Source organism: Pararge aegeria, chromosome 24 (genome assembly GCF_905163445.1).
Source record: "Pararge aegeria chromosome 24, ilParAegt1.1, whole genome shotgun sequence".
NCBI classification, from domain to species: Eukaryota; Metazoa; Arthropoda; class Insecta; order Lepidoptera; family Nymphalidae; genus Pararge; species Pararge aegeria.
This window is the reverse complement of record NC_053203.1, coordinates 6,239,080-6,260,295: the sequence shown is the minus strand read 5'-3', so window position 1 is coordinate 6,260,295 and position 21,216 is coordinate 6,239,080. Positions and strand designations below refer to the sequence as shown.

The following is a 21,216-nucleotide window of genomic DNA, read 5'->3' as shown; positions in this document are numbered from 1 at the left end:
GATAGATTTCGCTTCGTTGTCGTGTAATAAATTTCTAGTGATTTGTGATAAAATCATCATAAATGGATTGAATTAAGTGACATTGTTATACGCTGTATGAGTGCATTGGATGGTTCAATATCTGTTTCTGAAGACCGGTGATTGCATTCCGACCGCTCCCAGTGCGTAGAGTACGTACGTCAGTCGCTAAGTATTTTTCATGCTGTTTGTACTACTTGCGTATAGTAGGGGCCGTGTGATAGTAAAAGCTGTTGGAAAGTGCATTCATACGGGAAACTGTTGCTGTAAAAACTAATCTCACGTTCCGTTTAATTTAGAGCGCAAAGTGTGGAGTGACAGAGTCGGTGCAATTCGATGTTTGTGGCCATTTTTGGTTGTTTCTAATCAGTGGTATTTACGTGCAAAGTATCGTATAATTCGTGTTCTACGTGAGTATTGACCCCTATAGATTTACTATGCTTAACATTCATTCACTTCCTAACGTTGTGCTGCCCGTTGTAACTTGTTATTCTTATGGCCATATAATATTAAACTACTTGTTATTTTAGAGCAAGATACTTAAAAATATATGATAAATAAAGAACTTTATGTACAGTTAATTGATGAAAATCTCTCAGTAATGCTATAAATTACAATATAAATATGTTAGTATCCCTCCATCATCTGGTACCAAATTATAGATAACTGCAGAAAAAGCTTGAAAATTCTACTAAATTTGTCTCTGTGATAAGGAATGAAATTTTAAAATCATAAAATTCAGGTTCATTGACCCGTCACCCTCACAGATTTTGCTGACCTAAGTTTTTAGGGCAATAGTATGTGAAAATGCACATAACTTTAAGATTATGATTTAAAATTTAAAAATACGGTCTTTTTAACCTCTGAGATCAACTGTGGTCAACAACCAAGTATAAAGTATAAAGGGAATTTTTTTTAGTAAAAACTAAGATTCACAGAATACAAGAATGGTCTAGTGTTAGAATAATTAAAATCATTTCATAATATGTTTATTTATCTACATTTCGATACTCAACTGATGTAAGTATTTATTATTGAAGTACAGTTTACGAAGGAATATGATGGAAATATTACAGAAGTACTAGCTTTTATTACAATGCTATTTCCTTTAATCCACCCAAATAAGATAAATCTGTGTGATGTACGAAGCATATCTTATATCTTTAAATGAGCAATTCTTATATATATATATAATTGTAATCTCGGAATCTGCTCCAACAATTTCCATGAAATTTAGTATACAGGGGGTTTCGGACGCAATAAATCAATCTAGCTAGGACTTTTTTTTAAAAATGTCATTTTATTTGTGTTTTCCGGTAATAACCGATTTGGTTCAGTTTAAGTTGCACAGCTCAGCTAGTCTAATTATTAAATCTTATCAACCAACCCCATCATGTGTTAGGTTCGGTAATATACGGATTTTAAATCACCGTCATCCCACATAAATTATTATTATTTAAAAATGTTTTATTACTTTAAGAATGTAGAACTTGTTACTTTTATTGATTTTAACTACGTCAAGAATATTTATTAGATTATTAGATGGTTAGTTGGCTGATTTTAATGAAACCAGCCAATGACATCGATGCAGAAAAACATCGACCAATCACAACCCACGGTGGCGGTGGGGTGATTGGACCGACAAAAATAGACATCGACGTTGATGACGGGTCAGTCGGGTAGTGGATGGGAAGGTGGAAAGACGAATACAAAAAGTGTGTAATATTAAGAAGAAAAAGGAAAAATTATAATTAAAATATTAAAAGAAGAAAGTTGTGTTATTTTCACTGACCCTTCACATGACAACTATATTATGTGTTATGAGACTGAATAATATGTCATGTTTTGTAAGAAACACATAGCAGGAAAAATTAATCTTCAAAATGTGCTATATCTATTTTCCTGTCTGTGATATCATTATTCACCTTAGAGTCTAGATACTATCATGTTTGAAAGAGTGTATAACATATGTTATAAAATATGGTTTCTTTACTGTCTATTTTTTTATTTTCTACTAGCGATAAGTAAATTTATCCAGTATAGACTGTCATTCTTTTCTCTATGCATACTCTTTATAGTCAATCCTTTGGAGGCAGTAATGTCTGTTGGTATGATTGATATGTATTGTTGGATATTGTTTTGGAAAAGACAGATTCTGTTAGAAATTCCTTGTATATGAGAATGACTAGATGTTACATGGTTTATCTACTGTAAGGTTTAGTAATATGGAAAAGCTTCCCATGCAAATTTTCATTCGCGCTAAATCATCACCAGTAAATTTTATAAAAACTTTAAAATCCTTAGTGCTGATGGGGTGCCTTAATCATGACTGGCCACATAGTGGAGCAGTGTTTTTACATTGGCAGAGTAATTTAAATGGTTATGGGGGTTTCCTACACAATATAACGCACCTGCGCCTGATATGCACAATGCTTTTCGTGCACATCCCAGTGGGGAACATGGTTCACCAAACTTATTTCGGGTGCTACATGGAATATGGAAGAGTGAACGGTCAAAATCGTCAAAGCAACCAAAACCCCATCAAATACCTACCTAAAAATATCACTTGTGAGGCATTTGCCACATTTCTTCTTTTTTCCCCGGCTCGCGTCCGGCGAGTCATTCTGTGCAGCGTGATTCATAATTAAGGCATTCATTTTCGTTTTTTTAATTTTTTACCTGACTTTCATAGTTAGAGCTAATTATTAGTTAAACAGTCTACCTATGTGTTTGTTTTTTTAAAACGGGTGTGTAAATAAGACGCTTACAGATCGTTATTGCGTATTATTTTAATGTATTGCCGGGATGGTGGTACACACTAAAACGAGTTATGAAGGTAGGAAACATTTTATACCAAAATATCAGTTTAGTATGACAAATTATTAAGTGTTAATAATATGTATTTAATTCTTAAACAAAAAAATAATAATAATTTAAACCTGTTTATTATAAATAAAAAATACATTGTTGTTTAAATCTCAATTACATTACGCTAATCTTCATAATATTAATTAATATTTAATTTAATGTAACACGCTAACAATATTGCAATAATACTGCCTTGAGGAATGGAAGTTCTGAAGGTTAATATATATATATATAAGGTCCAAGAACTTTTTAGGACCACAAGAAACTTAGTCACATAACAGCTTCCCCTCATAAATGCCAAACTACTCATTAGATTTTTATTAATAAGGTCCTTACCTAGTCTTTGGCAGTAAATAACTTCTTGGCGAATCCTAAATGACCGATCTGAAACACTAATAAAGCAAAGAAGAATATTCATCATCATCGTCCTCAGTCTATTAATTTCGAGATTATATTCGCATGGCGAGAAGGAGGTATTTTAGAGCTTTGATCTGCTGCTCCAATGAGGTTTGGCGGGTTTCACATGTATAGTGATAGTAAAACCGAGACCGGACGGCTTAACAACGTTCTTGCAGAGGGCGCAGAGGCATACCTGTGGTAAACGCCAATTACCGAACATCGGGCTTCCGAAACATTTCCTTATATTTTTTGGCTTGGTCTAGGTCCTAGATCCATAGTCGAACCACTGGATCAACAAGATCTAGTTAATGAGAGAAATGTAATAGGTTTTGTTTTAAAGCCGGTCCCATACGCGTGCCACGAGACACACATATTCAGTTAGCTATTTTTAAAGTTCTTTAAACAAATGAATCGTTAACGTTAATGAAAATGATTCGCACTTTCCAAATACTATAACCGTAGTGAAAATACTACTGGTTTTTATTTTCTGGAACGCAGCTGTTAAACAGCTGTCGGTTGGTATTTTAGTGATTTTTATTGACATTAGACCATTTTTAAGTTAATTCGAACAGTTTGCTCTCAGTTCAGAATTATAATCTTTACTAGCTGTTTCCCCCCTTTTTTCGTCCACGTTCAATTTAAAAGAATTCACATTTCATATGTCACTTTATTAATTAAATTGGACTTTATACAGTCGCACAATACCGCATGTCTGTTAATTGTTAAAATTCGACGCCTCGCGTCATTTAATTATTTAATTTCCTCGTAACAAAAATTTGACCCGATTCGTTCAGCAGTTTTCGAGCCAAATGTACAGAAAGTAGTTTTGGCTATTTGTTTTATATTTTGGCTATTGGTTTTGTGGCAGAGTTCGGTGAATCTGGTTTTGGATGTTGTGGGCCCACCAACAACGTAACGATTTTCGGTGAAGGGGTTTTCCATTTGCCTTTGGAACTATGTGCCATGCCCATTGCCTCTTCAACAATTCGTCGGGCTAAGTCGATAATTCTTGTTTATTCGTGTCTTCTCATTTCTGAGTGTCTGATCTATCTGGCGACCAAGTTTAGTTAGGAGTCATAAGTCATCACTGGCAACATTCACAGTTCAAAGACTTTAGGTTAGCAAAAGATATCGCGAAGTTACCCGAACGCGGACTTGTACGCTTAGTATGACATCTGCATGCTCCCAATCGTAGTATCGTTTACGATTATCGCAACACAGTAATGTCAAAGCAAACTGGACCTAATGGGAATCGTTTTACAGTCGCACATTCTTTAATCCTGTTTTTTTTTGCCACGAGCGTTTGGCGAAGAAGTCTCGGAGAATTCGATCTTTCAAATAAGAATCATAAATTCTATTTTACTATATATAAAGTATCGGTATAATACAAATCTTAGGATAAAGGCTGTGTTCAGGGATTAAGCCCTTTATCGAAATGGGACTTATTTAACTGGACCGCTTGGCCCTTTTATACATCATCGATTTGAATTATTGCTAGTATAGAAGTACTCAACAATTGTTAAGTAAAGTACCTATGCTATGAAAATAATAACGACGGTCCACCAAAGTAGCCGTGGACATTAGGTGCATTCGCACCGCATTTGGAGCGGGCTTAATTACCTTCGCAATTAAAAGTAGAAATATGAAGTCAGGACTAAATTAACTGTTACGTCGACGTTGCGGACTTTAATCAACTCGGTAACTAGTTAGATACGTAGTGTACGATAATATTATTGTTTCTATTATTTGTCAAAGGCTAGCATAATATATAAACTACGTTCTAATTAGTAAAGTTATAGTTTAACCTGACGTCCTCGGAGCAGAATGGGTGCGTTTCTGCAGGTACAGTGCAAACCTTTAGCCTTTTGTTTGGGTTATGCCATCCATCAAATAATCAAGAGCTTAGTTAGAAGTAGTTTGATTACCAGATTTATTATGATAGTCAAAGTTCTTTTATTGGAAGTTTCTTTTCTATTGTTCAATCTGCACTTAACTTTTCCTGCTACAATCAGGTTATTAGATATAAACTTTTAATTGTGAGAAGTACAACAGCACACCCCTCACGCGTTATTATTGTGGTTTGTCGCTGGTTAGTTGAACTTTTCGTCATGCAGTTTCTTGTATAGTTTTAGATATTTTCACATCTCTCTTTCGCACTGAGATTGGTTACTATCTTGCCAAGGTGTTTGGGTGTTGTTATAATGTGATATTGTGGGATGACCCACTGATAGATTTTATCTTAATGATTTTTAACTAAGATTTCGGTTTTAAATTAGCAAGTGTGTAGAACCCAGTGTTAGAATTATGCAAACCAAGAAAGCATCGTACAGCTTCTCAATTTAAAAGTGACGTTGTCATTGTAGTGTGTCCAAATGTTCGTGAAATACCGACAAAAAGAACACGAAAGCGGGTAGTCAGATTCTGCCCGTGACATCCAATTTGACATCTCGTGCCTACGCAGTCCCGTCGTGACCACGATCCATGCAACTGGGTCGAAAAATCGACAAATTCAAAATATTATCGATTTTATCTTGCTGTATTTGTTATTTTTGTATAGCTTTTCCAGGATTGTGTTTGCACTTGTATTGCTGTTAGTGTCTCTAAAGTGCAGGGCAGATCTGCTGAATAGATTGAAAAGAAAATTGGTACAAGGACGAAGTCGTTGAATGAAGTGTTTATCTTCCAATTTAACTTGGCGTTTTCTTTTAGTGAGGTTCGACTTCAGAAGATGTATTATACATTTTCGGGTTTTTACAAAAGCCAATCATGTCATACTCTTTATGATTGGCATTGCCATTATTTATGAGAAGCTCGTTCATGCTATATTTAATTCGTTGCTCGTTTTTACTTATTAATATCGAGGACCTACAAGACGAAATCAAGCTGTGTAAAAAAATATTAAATTGCTACAGATGATTTCCCAGTAGGATGCCTGTTAAATTACTGAATGTTTGCTTTTTCGGCGACGTCCCTAAAGTGAAAAATTACTTTTTCAATTGCTTGAGATTGATTTTTCATTGCTAATATTTTATTAACGATGTTTATTCGCGTGGTAATTAGACAAGTTTCTGATGCGAACCCCTAATGTGTAGAAAGTTCCGGCGTTTGTTTCCTGCCGCATATCACTTCAGTATCTTCAAAGTTCAAGGCAAGAGTGTAGCCATTTTCTAGGCAAGCGTAGATCTCACCAGTCTATAGTTGTTATAAAAATGTCATTAATAACGCATTTGTAATGAATGTCAGAGACATTCATTACTATGTCAGTACATTGTAACATAAAGTTATATTACTATTGTTAAATGAGAAATAGGTTAGTTAAGTTATATATATTTAGTTGAAGTTTTAGATTAAGTATATTCTTAATATTTATTACGGTTGCATCCAATAATACTATTGTATTTATTTGAATAAAAAGTTATACTCAGATAGAGTAAATAGCGTTGCTTTTTGTAATAATAGTTTTAGTGAAAAATGTGGCTATTGTAAATCTACCAGAGACTTGAAATCTCAGTGGTTGCTTTAGGATTTTAGAAGCTCTGCAATTCTCTAGTGCGTCATTTTTAACTACCCTGTGAAATTATGTACTACGTAAGCAATGGGACTCACTTTTTCTGCGACTTGATTGCAAATTTGGCCCAGCGGGCCAATCGGCCGTCCAAATTTGAGCCAAGGCTTTTTTCCGCGACAATGTTTGTGTGATGAACATGAATGTTTTTCAGTGTCATTCTTATAATTATTCCTCAGTCATCTTAGTACCCATAACACAAGCTATGCTTACTTTGGGGCTAGATGGCGACGTGTGTACTGTCGTAATATATTTATTTATTTATTTTAAAATTAGTTTTTTTTGCGATTGTGAAAACCCCAACAAATCCTATGCGTTTTTATGAAGAAGTCAGCAGATAAATAGATAGAGTCGGAAGGCGACTATGCTTCATACTATGTCGAGAATTATGGATGTCATAGTTAATGCCCACCCATAACCTACTATAACCAGTAATCGTCGAAAGCTCTGACCTCATTCGTCAATTTATCTTCGGCGGGACACCGAACTATCAAAGGATTAGGGGTGACAATTGACAAACGGCGAACATTATCGGGCGAGAAGCCGAACTTAAACCGATTACCTGTACGGTACTCCGATAGAGATTCCTACGCTGGATTGGTGTTTAATGTTAATAGTTCGAAACTATTTTAACTGTAGGTACTTAAAACTACTTTTATTGACACTTTGCTAAACCCCCATATCATTTTTCCTCAGTACTCCGGTAAGTCCTCGAGTGCAATGAATTCAAAAATTTTAAATGTCTGTAAACAAGAAATATAATTCATAAGAATCAAATATTATTTTCCCACTTCATTAATAATTTGGAATTTATTTCGGGCGGGCACGTGATAACGGGATCGTAGTATCGGTCGCACGATTTGTAACAATAGCAAGTTTCTGGCAATATCGGCGGATCCGATAAATATTGCCGGATCCGAAAGGTAGCAAAATGATGCCGGATCGGATCCACAGAATAAAATAAAAATACTGATTTTACAGATGACAGGGTATCTCTTAATCGCCTTCTTGACAGGGTATCTGTTATCAAATGTATACTATTTATTGACGAAAACAAGAATGAAATAAAGAAAATTTCGCTAAGTTGCATTACAGAAAGTATCATCTTTATCAGGGTGTACGGTAGCTATGGGGATACGCTCGACCGTAACAATAGGAAGATCTTCCTCCGAGCGGGTGAATTCATTTTGGAAGTTGTATATATAGGCATTCTTAGTGAACACTTCGCTAGCGCGATGCAGGATTGGCGCCATCTAGTTCTGTAATGTGGAGACAGCTACAAGGGCACCGGTCTCCTTTCCGACTGAGAAGGGTTTAGGCCGTATTCGACCAAGTTTGCTAAGTTCGAAATGGTATAGACTGCAAACGCCTTTGAGGACGTTATGGAGAACTCTCAGGCACAGGTTTCCTGATCAGGTTTCATGACAGTGCGTAATGCAAGTGAGATTTATCGCTTAAAATGCACATAACTCCGAAGAGTTAGAAGTGCGTTCTGAGTGTCCAATTAGTTCCCCCCCGTAAGGAACTCCAATGCCCATAACCACTAAACTCTGCTCGTTACTTACAAAAAATAAGCATACTATAATGTTTTTTTCTATTGTTTCAGGTGTCGTGTACAAATAAGCCACAGTGTAGTTAATCAACGGGCATAATGACTTTACCTATTTAATATTAACCCATTTAGCTATTAAGCTATAACATAGAGTCAGTTTAGACATGATAACAAGGCCACGGCAGATATGGACGGCGTGAAGAAAATTCACTCGGGAACTCTGTATCGGTGAGTTAATTTTTTTAAGTTTAAAGTACGCTAATTAAGGTGCCTACATAATATACTGGAATTTCATTCACAACTTTTTCTTAACGCGAAGTCCTGAAAATATCGAGAAGATGAGTTACTTACTATTTTTCGGATTTTATTTTAGGTAAACCAGTGAGGTTTACGATGTAACATTAACTGAATTGGGTAAACTCCCTCACTAGCGACTTTTTGCTAAGTCATCACAGATGTTTTTGACAACTCAGTAATTATTATGCTGTCAACTACTTTAAAGTATTTGCCATCATTATTATCAATCCATTAGCTGTACACTTAAAGGCACGGGTCTTCGAATGAGAAAGTTGTAGGCCGTAGTCCACCGCGCAGGCCATGCGGATTGGTGACGCCTTCAAGAACATTATAGTAAACTCTCAGGCATGCAGGTTCCAACATGCTTTTTTTCCTTCACCGCTTTGCAAGTGATATCGTCATATCGACCCATTACCGGCCTACTACAGGGCACGGGTCCCCTCCCACCATGAGAAGGGGTTAAGGCCTTAGTCCACCACGCTGGCCCAATTGGTAATTATAATATAAATAATAATTGTATTTTCTTTTTTTTTTGTTCTCGTTTTAATCTGCTATCTATTTAATTAGTGTGATTGGTGTTAAACGTACTAATTGATTTAAAAATAAATAAACAAATTGGTGCTTAGCAAGTGCTATGTGATTGCTTAAAACAGAAGCGCCGGTCATTGAACTCAGTCCCACCTAAAGTAGTGCTGAAGTTCTAACCACTGCGCTATTCGTGTTTGTAACATACTCTGTGTTTTAACTACAAATACGCAGGAACTGGGATGCAGAAACGATATTTTTTGGGTAGTTAAAATAAATAAACAAATATACTACGACACTACGATGTGTGTATACAAATCGCCATTTAGTCTTAAAATAAGCCTAGCGTGAGTTTCGGGTACTAAGATGACTGATGAATATTTTTATGAATAATATACATTATAATATTTATTATGTACAGATAAACACCCAGACACTGAAAAACAGTGATGTTCGTCACACAAACATTTTCCAGTTTTGACAATGGAACCCACAGCCTTGGACTTCGAAAGCAGGGGCGCTGTCCACTGCGCTAATCGGTCGTCTTGGTTCCTAACCCAATTAATAACTACTTTACCTTCCAATGGTACCAGAGGTCTTTTTGCGTTAGTTGGATTTGTACTTGCTCAGTTTTTTTAGGTATCTGTTTTCCGGGCATGTTTATTGTCTTATCTTTTCCCTTTCGTCTATAAAGTAGAACAAGAACTACCGTTGACCTGCCTAGCTCTTGCCTTAGACAGATGTGAGCTAAAAATAGTTCGCAAACTTATATTGTATTTTTTTTAATTCTTTGTATTACTTGAGTGGTACAGGGGTGGTTGGTTTTTCTTGGTTGCGATGACATGAATCAGTTGATTGCTCTGGTTAAACCGCGTTGACCCAAGACCCCGTACTTTGCCTTTGAGATAACGTTGACACGTTCCTGTCAATAAGGGATCAAAGTGTATGTTTTAGATCAAAGTGTATGTTATAAGCTTTAAGATTAAACTCACACTACACTAGACGCCGTGAAAACCAAGTTATATCACAGACAGGCGAAATCGAGGCGTTGCGGAAGGTCGGGGTATATTGTGTAGAACGGATTTACTACTACAGGAAACTTGTTAAAAGTGGTACTCGGATAAAAACGTGGAGAACCGGCAATCTTTAAAATGGCTGCGGTGTCGAAAGGCTATTAAAAAGAGAGGTGATTAAAACGGAAATCAATACAACGACCGCTAATTTCTTTCAGACTTAATTAATCCTTAGCGTATTGGGGGTCTTACTGAAATAATTGTCGCTAAGTTACACGATTGTCTTGCCCAGTAGAACTCCCTCCTAGATGTTCTATGAAAACACAGGTTTACAATTTTTTGCACTATAAATAGGTTGGTGATAATTACATTACATTCGTTTTCACTAAAGCTACGAGGAACCTAAACTGGTTGGTTTCCCGGCTAAGTTTGTTGTGGGCTCTTCTTAGACCAGGCGCGATTGGAAACCTCGAAACTTTAGGTTTAAGTTCGCGACGAAGTTATCGCCATCCCCTTACAATTATGTAAACATATATGTATGAACGCTTCGTAAGTGCCCGTGATGGGCCAACATCAATAAAGAAATTTTTAATTTTTAATTTGGTTAGATTAAGAAGGAGAAATTTAGCCGGGTAATTATTTTGTTGCGCTATTTAGTATCTAAGAAAATATACTGAACCATGAATAGGGCACAAAAGGCGAGAGTTTTGACACAAATAATATAGGAGTCCTTTAGAGCGAAATCTTTTGAAAGCTACATGATACGTTAATATCATTACTCGATTTTCTAACAACGAGGTGTGGATTCAGGCGCCCGTAGCGGCATTCAATGGAGCGGGGTTTATTCATTTTGTTAGGTCTACGAATTTCCTACGCCTGGATTCAGATGTTATAAGAATATCTTGGTACTCTATTTACTTGAATAGGTAAAATCATTTTGATATCGCTTGGTCAATTTTGTGTCGAAAAAAAATATATAATATATTTACTATGCCTTTAATAATGTCGTACATATACACAGCCATAATGCGCGAAATTTAAGTGGTAGAAGTGAGCAGATGAATTTAGTTTATATACTTTGTAACCTCTGCAGGGCTAGCACGGCAGGAGACAAAAATTATATCCCCCTATTATACCCTGACAAGGGATATAATTACCGTGTACACTTGCACGGGAATAAGGAATTGTGGAAGTTTAACCCCGTTTATTATTACATATATATTCTCTCTCTCTCTATGGTCGTTCCTTCATCACTGAAGATCGTGGTCCTGGTGAGATCTCAACTTCGCGTTGGTAAAATGTCTCCATCGACTTCTGTTGGAGGCCATTTTTGCGATTTGATAGAAGCGGTCTGAATTTGATTTTTTCAGCTGGTCTGCCCATCTTGTTGGGGACCGGCCTCTAGGTCTTTTGCCTTCGGTGTTGCCCGTAAATATAATTTTTTCCAGGCTATCATTCCCCCGCCGCATTATGTGCCCGAAATAGGAAAGCAAACGTTGGTAACATATAGACGAAAGTCGAACACGAACTCCTAGCTGCGCCAGGATAGACACATTTGTGCGCTTGGCTGTCCAGGGTTATATACACATATATATTATGTGTATATAATTTCCACTCGTGCGCCAGTTCTCTAAGACTTAATACAGTTGTGGGAGAAGATAAATTTTTATCCTTTCCTCGGGGATATAATTGCCTCCGGCCCATTCTAGCCGTGCTGGCGAAGCTTGATACTTCTATGATACGTTAATATCATTATTCGATTGGTATAAACCCAGGCTTCCGTAGCGGCATTCAATGGCGGGTATAGTCTACGAATTACCTACGCCAGAATGCAGGTGTGATAAGAATATCTTCGTACTCTATTTACTTGAATAGGTAAAATAAATTCGATGTTGCTTGCTAGTTCTTTATGTGCTGTTAAAAATGTTTATTATATTCCCTATGTTTTTTTAACTATAAGGAAAGAAGAAGGAAAAAAAAATTATGTAATAATATTTTTTTATTGGGCAACTATGATCCATCTACACTATTTTATAAAAGAATAATTAAAAACTAAACTAAATAAAAAAAAAGTTACATGAGTTATTTAAAATACAAAAATGTATATAATGTTATACTTTATATTTAAAAAAAAAAAAAAAAAAATTTAAGGAATGAAATTGATACTCCAAAACTACTTAGTAGAATTGGTTTTGTTTGTCAAAAGAATATTATATCTAGGCGAAAATCCCCTCCATTTTATTTGCCCTTAGTCAGATCAAAATACGCTCTTAATAGTTATATTTATAGAGCTACTCAAAGCTATAATAATAATTTCTCGGATTTAGATTTATTTAATCTTACTCTTGCTCAGTTAAAAAAACATCTTTATTCTAAATTCTAACTTCTAATTGTTCTACGTAAAAGTTCTACTTATGTTTTCACATATCCACTTGGATTGGATGGATATTGTTAATAAGGGTATTCCCTTATTTACATTATCTGTCAATAATATGTGTTTATACATATTCTAAAGTTTCATAATTATGTTATAAGTTTGCTGTCAATTTTAATGTATTTCGTTAGATTTATTAGCGGCTACTTAATTGGTGTATGTGTTATTTTCTTTGTACTAATTTTAAGTATTAAGTATACTGTTTGGGCCTTAATAAATAAAATAAAATAAAATAAAATAAAATAAAATAAAATATTCTCTAGAAAAAGTATTTTCTACAGCGTGATACACGATCCCTTAATATCATTACCTGATTCTTCACAATGAGGTGTAAGATCCAGACGCCAGTAGCGGCATTCAATGGAGCGGGATGTATTCATTTTATCAAGTCTACGAATTTCTTACGCCTGAATTCAGGTGTTGCAAGAATTCTTTAGAATTCTGCTTTAGAATATTATTATCATAGTAATGCTTGATACTATATTTTCTGGAATAGATTTTTGAAATCTGTACACCCATCGTCTTATCAATCTATAGCTGGCCCACTACACAGGCCCGTTGTTCACCACCCTGGCCCACTAGTGGCGTGCATAGAGGGTATGCACAGGGTATGCAGATGATATTTAATAAAGAAAATCTCCAGTACGAGTCATAAATACTTAAGGGTAGGCTTTTAATAACTCTTACAATGTATATCCTTAAGTTTTTTATAACTCTGACCGCAGAATAATTAAAAACTAAAAAAACGAACTAAATTATATTTATATTATCTGCAAACTCACCCTGGCCCAGCAGTGGCGTGCATAGAGGGTATGCACAGGGTATGCAGATGGTATTCAATGAAGAAAATCTCCAGTAAGAGTCATAAATACTTAGGGGTAGGCTTTTAATAACTCTTACAATACAATCTATCCTTAAGTTTTCTATCACTCGGACAGGAGATATTTTTCATTTTTTATCATCTGCAAAACCTATGAATACCCTCTATGCACGCCTCTGTGGCCCAGTGAGGACTTCACACACCTTTGAGAACATTATGGAGAATTCTCAGGATTCCAAGACTTAGTACTTTCTTGTAGTAACAAATGTATACTAATTATAAAATAAACACGGGCGAGATATAACCCGGGAGTACACGAACAATGATAATACAACACTAACTAAAATCGGGACGTATCCCATGCAAACAATGCTAAATGTAAGCGCAAATTATTGTTTCATGGCAACATTTCTAATTGTCTCCACGGCAACAACGTCTTTGCAAGCCCTTGGGAATAAGCAAGCATAAAACATAACATGTGTGCTTTTAATTACTAAGACTTAAGAAAATGTTCGTTTCTAATTTTAGTAAACTATGAGACTTCATATAAATGCAAGTTAGTTAGTCCTAGTGTACACGAACAATGAGTCTGTTCTTTTCCCTGTTAACACAACCTTAACAAGGATCAGGCCGTGTTTTATGCAAACAATGCTAATTCTAAGCGCACATTATTGCTTCGTTAAAACATATCTAATTGCCGCCTCGGCAAAAATGTCTAGTCTTTGGAAATCTGGAGTAGTAGTAACAGGGGTGGGAGTGGGAGGCTTTGGCCGTGGCTAGTTACCAAACTAGTGACAAAGACGTACCGCTTAGCGATTTAGTGTTCCGGTGCGATGTTGCGTAGAATCCGATCAGGGTTATAGCTACCATACTCCCAAATAGGTTAGCCTGCTAATATCTTAGACTTCATCACCACTTATAACCAGGTGAGATTGCAGTCAAGGGCTAACTTATAGTGGAATAAAAATAAAGTCTTCAGGAATGAGCAAACACCAAGAGCAACATATTAAGGTATTAGAATGAAAGTTTGTGTAGCGATTGTTGACGTTTTTATGTACTTGATTGTAGACTTCAGCTTTTGTAAATCACACTCTCATAAAGATAAATTATTAGGAAAGCCAATACCGTTCACAAAACCATGATAGGTGGTCTGGATTATTTTTTTATACATTTCTCTGAAAAGTGACGTGAATGTTAAACAATTAAAAGGAAAATTATGACTTTTGCGACAACTGACAAAAAAAAATAAAGTAAACAAAACATCACTTGTTTCAACGGTGAAGGAATACATCGCGAGGAAACCTGCTTCCCTGAGTACTACATAATGTTCCCAAAGGTGTGTGGAGTCCACCAATCCGCACTGGGCTAGCGAGGTGGACTACGGCCTTAACCCCTTCTCATTGTAGGAGGAGACCCGTGATCTGTAGTGGTCCGGTAATGGGTTGGTGTGATGACGATGATGAATGGGTTAAGAGCTTTTAATTGCCAAACTTTGAAGACAGACACATTATTGCTTAATTAACAATATGCCACTGGGGAGTTTAAAAAAAACAGTTTTCCTTTATTTCTTACTGGCTTCTGCCCGCGACTTCGTCTGCGTAGACTTCAGAATTGGGTCTAAAGCTTCGCTCATTAATCATTTTTAATCTTACCACGGAAACTAATTGAGAGATTGTTATAGAAAGTGCATGTCTGACATGCATATCAAATTCAAAGCGGCCTGCCCGCGGCTTAGTTCGTAAACAATTTTTAATTTTCCATCGGGAACTGCTTAAGGGATCGGAATAAAGGTAGCCTATATTCCTTTCCGTGTCAAACGCTACATGCATGCCAAATTTCATCCAAATCCCGTTCAGCCATTTTTGCGTGATTGAGTAACAAAAGTGTGGATAAACTTTCACATTTAAGATATTAAGTAGGATTTATTTTTTATTTATGTGATTGTGAACATATGATACATGAAGTGACTAAAGGAAAGCTGATGTCTATAAAAGATCTCTTCCAACTACCCCAGGATGTGAGTAAGATGATTTTAATGTGGTATAGGTCAAATGAAGGTACAATACACTAAATGGTAACTACTAAACATGCAATATATCTAACTAGCTGTTGCCCGCGACTTCGTCTGCGTTTGATTTTGTTTTTTTGATGTGGCATTAAATTTAGTTGTAGTTCTAAAAATAATTGAAGTGTTCAGTATAGCTGAGCCTTAAATGAGGGGTTTGCTGTTGTCCGCTGAGGAGTTCTGTCCTCTATGTCCAACCACATTCATCAGATTTACACAAAGTTTGGGCAAAGTTGAACACATATTATAACCTCTAAAGTACAAAAATAATTATTTTAATCGGTTATAATTTGTCGGAGTTATGGTGTAAAATTGTCAAACACTTTCATCCCCTCTCCCAAAAGAACCAAGCTTAATGTCGGGATAAAAAGTATCCTATATTACTTCTTATACTTCCAAGAATATGTTTACAAAGTTTCATGAGGATCGGTTGAGTAGTTTTTGCGTGAAAGCGTAACAAACAAACTTACATTGACATTTATAATATTAGTAGGGATTATTAACAAGTTCTACATACAGAATAAAAATATAAGTAGGTACAATAATCAAATCTTTAAATTAGCTTTAAATTTTTGATAATCTATATCCTAACCTTATTTAAACAATTTGTTTAATTTATAAAGAGTTTGAAACTATTTAATCAACATCTTGAATTTTATTGTTGAACGTTGCGAACGTTCTTTCAAACCTACCAGTTACTATTTGTTTCTTCTATTTTAACTAGCCACTAGGCCAGTAAACCACAAGCGAGTCGGACAACAATGAATCAACTGTGCCCACGCACACATGCACAAGTTCTATACAGTCATTTACCTATTTACCACAAGTGCATGTTGTATATAATACACAATAACTGAGGCGTAGATGGCCGGTGACCTATCGCTTATATGACACGTAGTGCATGATATGCAGTAAAAGTTTTTTTGTTTATTTTCTACTTAATCACAAGTTTATAGCTGGATTGTGATGTGACGGTGTAGCATTCGGAGTGTTGTGAAGACCTCCCTGGCGCAACGGTGAGCGCTGTGGTTTTAAGTGGGAGTTACCGGGTTTGATATGGAAACTCTTAATTTCTGAATTTTCTATTTCTCTGGTATTTTACCGTAACCGATTATGGATTTAATATAACTGCCATACCTCTAACAGGTTAGCCCGTTACCTCCTTAGACTGGCATCATCACGTACCAGCGGGTGAGATAACAGTTACTAACTACTACTTCTATAGTCGAGCTGCGGTTGCCCGCGACTTTGCCTGCGTTTGTTTCAAATTTTTTTTAACGGTCCCTTGCTAAACGTTATCGTATGAACGTCTCCATGAGAGCCATTAGTTATTATGGCTCTATATTTTCTCGTCCTATTTCTTCGTGATAATTATAGGTTCTCTTTTTCAAACATCTCTCCCTGTCCCTCTTTACTCTTTACTCTTCTGTGAGAGGAGGCCAGCAGGAGGATATACGTGGGTTGAGGATCACAATATGTTACGATGAAGTACTCTTGTTCTGAGAATCAGTCGACAGTCAGTGGTGGGTGGTAATTATACCGTTCCGTACTTATATTTTTATTGCTGTAAAACCCTCATTATAATTCAACAAAATAAGCTTCTTACATAAAAACACAAAAAAAAACCTTATCATTCGATACGACGACTCGTTGTTGAGAAAATCGGCTAAGTGCGAGTTGGCCTTGCACACGAAGGTTCCGTACTAAGGTCCCATATGAATCCACAAAGTTTTATTTTGACAAAAGAACACTAAAGAAACTTGTTTATTAAATGGGCCCGGTTTTTGCTTTTTTATTGTTATATGAAACATGCTCGAAAAATTTGACAGGGTGACGGAAGGACGGACAGCAGTTGCGAATTAATAGGGACCCGTTAGTATATATATATATATATATATATATATATATATACTAACGGGTAATATATAAATATATATATTTTATACTAGATTTTTTTATTTTTTTTATTTATTAACTCATTACACATAATATACAATTAATAGGGACCCGTTAGTATATATATATATATATATATATTTTATACTAGATAGACTAGCGCTTGACAACTATCATGCCGGATGTAAAGCAATGATGCGGTCTAAGTTGGGGCGAGCTTGCCTATTCAGGCAAAAGTGCCTTGAAGGCATTCAAGCTTTTGTAGTCTGTAAATACGTTTGGTTGCCGGTGTTATTACTGGCTCATGAGGCTTAACACCTACGCCAAAGGTATGGACACAGGGCGGCAACTTGTAGGAGGTGTTGCTCTGATTATAGGCGATAGTTTCCTACTTGCCATCCCGTGCGTCATCTGTTAGATTAGAAATAAAAAAAAAATAGCCCAAGTAGGCTTATTTGACAGCCGATTGGCGCAGTGGGCAGCGACCCTGCTTTCTGAGTCCAAGGCCGTGGGTTCTATTCCCACAACTGGAAAATGCTTGTGTGATGAACATGAATATTTTTCAGTGTCTGGGTGTTTATCTGTATATTATAAGTAGTTATGTGTATTATATTCATAAAAATATTCATCAGCTATCTTAGTACCCATAACACAAGCTACGCTTACTTTGGGGCTAGATGGCGATGTCTGTATTGTCGTAGTATATTTATTATTATTATTACTATTCATTATTATTCATCTGGCTTCTTCTATCTTGGGGTACGGAATTCTAAAAAGGGCGTTGACATACGGAAAGATCGAGACACAAAGAGGAACAATGGAACTGAAGTGACAATTAGCGTTATGTTTTGGCCTCTTAAAGTCATCATCATCTGAAGCCTTGCTGATGATAGCCTAGTGGGTAGGTCTTCCACTTTACTTTTGGGAGGTCGCGTTCGAATCCCAGCACGCACCTCCAACTTTTCTAAGTTATGTTTGTTTTTAGCAATCAAAATATCACTTGCTTCAACGGTGAAGGAAAAAATCGTGAGGAAAGCCTGCATATATAAGAGTTCTCCATAATCTTCTCAAAGGTGTTGGAGTCCACCAATCCGCACTGGGCCAACTTGGTGGACTACAGCCTTAACCCACAATGAGAAGGCTCATTGTGGGAGGAGACCCGTGTCCTGTAGTGGGCTTATAGTGGGTTGATATAATAATAAAAAAATATATAAATCTTAAAGTACAAACTCGCAAAAGAAGAAAAAAATGCTTTATAATGGGTACCGGGCATAAAAAATTACGGTTCTTAATTCAAAAAAGTCGTGATTTTACCGTTCCTAGATTTTCACCGCGCAATCGTTAACCGATTTCTATTTAAGTCTCGAGCTATTGAATTAACAGCGAAATGTTGTTTACCTTCCCTACCGCGGGCGTTGGGTATTTGTTGATTGGAAAACTTGTTAGAAAAAAATATTAGCTATAGGTAGTAGGTACGTCTGGTTTCTGTACTCCCTAAGCAATCTAAAAACTTAAGTTAAAGCCTCAATCGATTTTTATCGTTTCGCACTCTAAAGGTGCCAAGGGGCATATTACTAAGTCTCCGCTATTTGTTCGTACGTCCGTACGTTTGTTTGTTGTAGCGGGCTATATCACATATGTATAGAATTGAAACCTTCACAGAATGTGTATTTCTCTTGCTTTATCTCTGACTAAGAGTGGAGTAGTAGTGATATCAAAAATAATTTAATAAACTATTCATACACTTAAATGTTTAACGATGATACTGCAGAAGTTGGAACTGTGTCGCAGTTACATTAACAAAACGGTGCGCGATGTTCGAAAGTGCTAAATTTCACAATCTTCCTCTCAATTATTCGCGAAAATTCCCCGCTTTATGTTTATATCAGCATATAAACTGAGTTTTATGGAAGTTAGAGTTTTTAATCCATTAACAAATTAACGTTTTGTGGAAATTAATTGTGTGAATACCAACCAAGTTATACCGTATACGCATATTAAAGTCGCCACCAATCATTATAATCTTCGGTTTTTATCTCGCTTCGATCAAACTTTTCGCCTATCGGTGCGGGTTCGTCACTCCAGCAGCTTGGTGCTCCGACGTTCACCCTTCCTCCAAGCTGTACCCATCATAATTCAACTTCCGCGAATTGTTGACTAATACCAGTTCCTCTGGTTCTTTTACAAATCAGGATATTTTTGATCATTTAGTTAAAAGACAGATACTACCAGACTCCGACCTATGTAGATGGAAGTTTTAGTACGGTCTAAGGCAAGGCCAAACTGGGATTTCAAGAATTGTCAAAATATGTGAGTGAGTATTTAAACAATAAATAAATATAATAGAATTCATTCCGTATTTTGTTAGTAACAATATAAACTTAGACCTATGTTAGTTCCTATCACTAATCCTAAACCCTAACTTGAAAAACCACTTGCGCCCCCTAACGCTCGTTTCCAGTTCAAGCTTTGCGCGTTGGCGGTTTATACTAGACAGGGCTGTCTAGTATACAAGCCAATGTACTGAGGACGGCGTTAGTTCTTCTCACAAGTCTGCTGATAAAGGACGCAGCGCGTTTGCGCATAATCGCGTAGAAGTCGTCCACGCGAGTTTCCACAAACATTGCTGACGATGCGGTCAGCACATTGTTGTATTGAACACATATAACCGGGACCGATAGCTTAACATGCTCTCTGAGGCACGGCGGTGAGCGAACCCCAATTTCTTATGGTGGGCTGGTCGTACTTTGTTTTTGGTAGACCCGGAAACTTAACCTAGGTTAGTCACTACTAATATTTATTCTTAACTCGGATCACGAGGGCCTTGGTACTCGATTCGTTACCATAACATCATCAGGTCATTCATCATCATCATCATCATCATCATCATCATCATCATCATCATCATCATCATCATCATCATCATCATACCTACAAATTACCACTAGTGGCGTGCATAGAGGGTATGCAGATGATACCAAATGAAGAAAATCTCCAGTATACGAGTCATAAATATATAAGGGTAGGCTTTCTATATGCTCTTGCAATGCCTATCCTTAAGTTTTTTATTTATTTAATATTTTCCAGGCAACCTTAGGATGAGGAAATTTTTATGACTCGTATCGGAGATTTTCTTCATTTTATATCATCTGCATACCCTGTGCATGGGTTGTCTATGCACGCCACTGATTACCAGTCCATTACAAGGGTCTCCACCCATAATGAGAAGGGGTTAAGGCCCTAGTCCACCACGCTGGCCAAGTGCGGATTGGTGAATACCACACGCCTTTGAGAACATTATGGAGAAATCTCAGGCATGCGGGTTTCCTCACGATATCTTACTTCGATATTTTGCTAGAGGAAAAATAATCATGTACTCTTGTATAATACGAATAAAATAAAAGCCCAGACACAGCTGAAGGAATAGCAAGTATGCCCGTAACTTTTTTCACGATGCATTTTTGAGTATTTTGCGTATCGCATTACGATCGAGGCGTACGAAATATCTCATTATAACATACCTGATGTACTCCTAACGGATACAAAAGGACTCGTCCAAATTGAAATGCAACTTGGAGTTCTCGAAAGTCTCTTAGAGCTGCGAAGAGGTGACAGCTCTTTTGTGTCATCCCACCGACTTTATTATAGTGTAATGTAGAGTTATTTCAACTGTGAGACTGGGTGAAACTGCCTCGCTGGTCACTTATATTCCAGAACTTCGTATTAGAAATAGTTGGAAAATCCAAAAGTGCACGCCTCATAAT

General features: G+C 36.5%; 1 protein-coding gene across 4 annotated transcripts in view; it reads left to right on the top strand.

Moving 5' to 3' along the window:
• The window catches only part of LOC120634678 (catenin delta-2), a 92,987-nt gene continuing 71,771 nt past the window's right edge, over positions 1–21,216 (top strand). Inside the window, exons 1-2 of one of the 4 annotated variants that reach the window (XM_039905441.1) lie at positions 1–161; positions 8,457–8,630. In XM_039905441.1, coding sequence (XP_039761375.1) covers positions 8,590–8,630 — 41 coding nt within the window. In that variant the 5' untranslated portion in view covers positions 1–161; positions 8,457–8,589. Of the gene's footprint in view, positions 429–5,897; positions 5,999–8,456; positions 8,631–21,216 lie in introns of those variants that run through there. The other 3 variants (XM_039905440.1, XM_039905439.1, XM_039905442.1) reach the window with 3 other exon arrangements.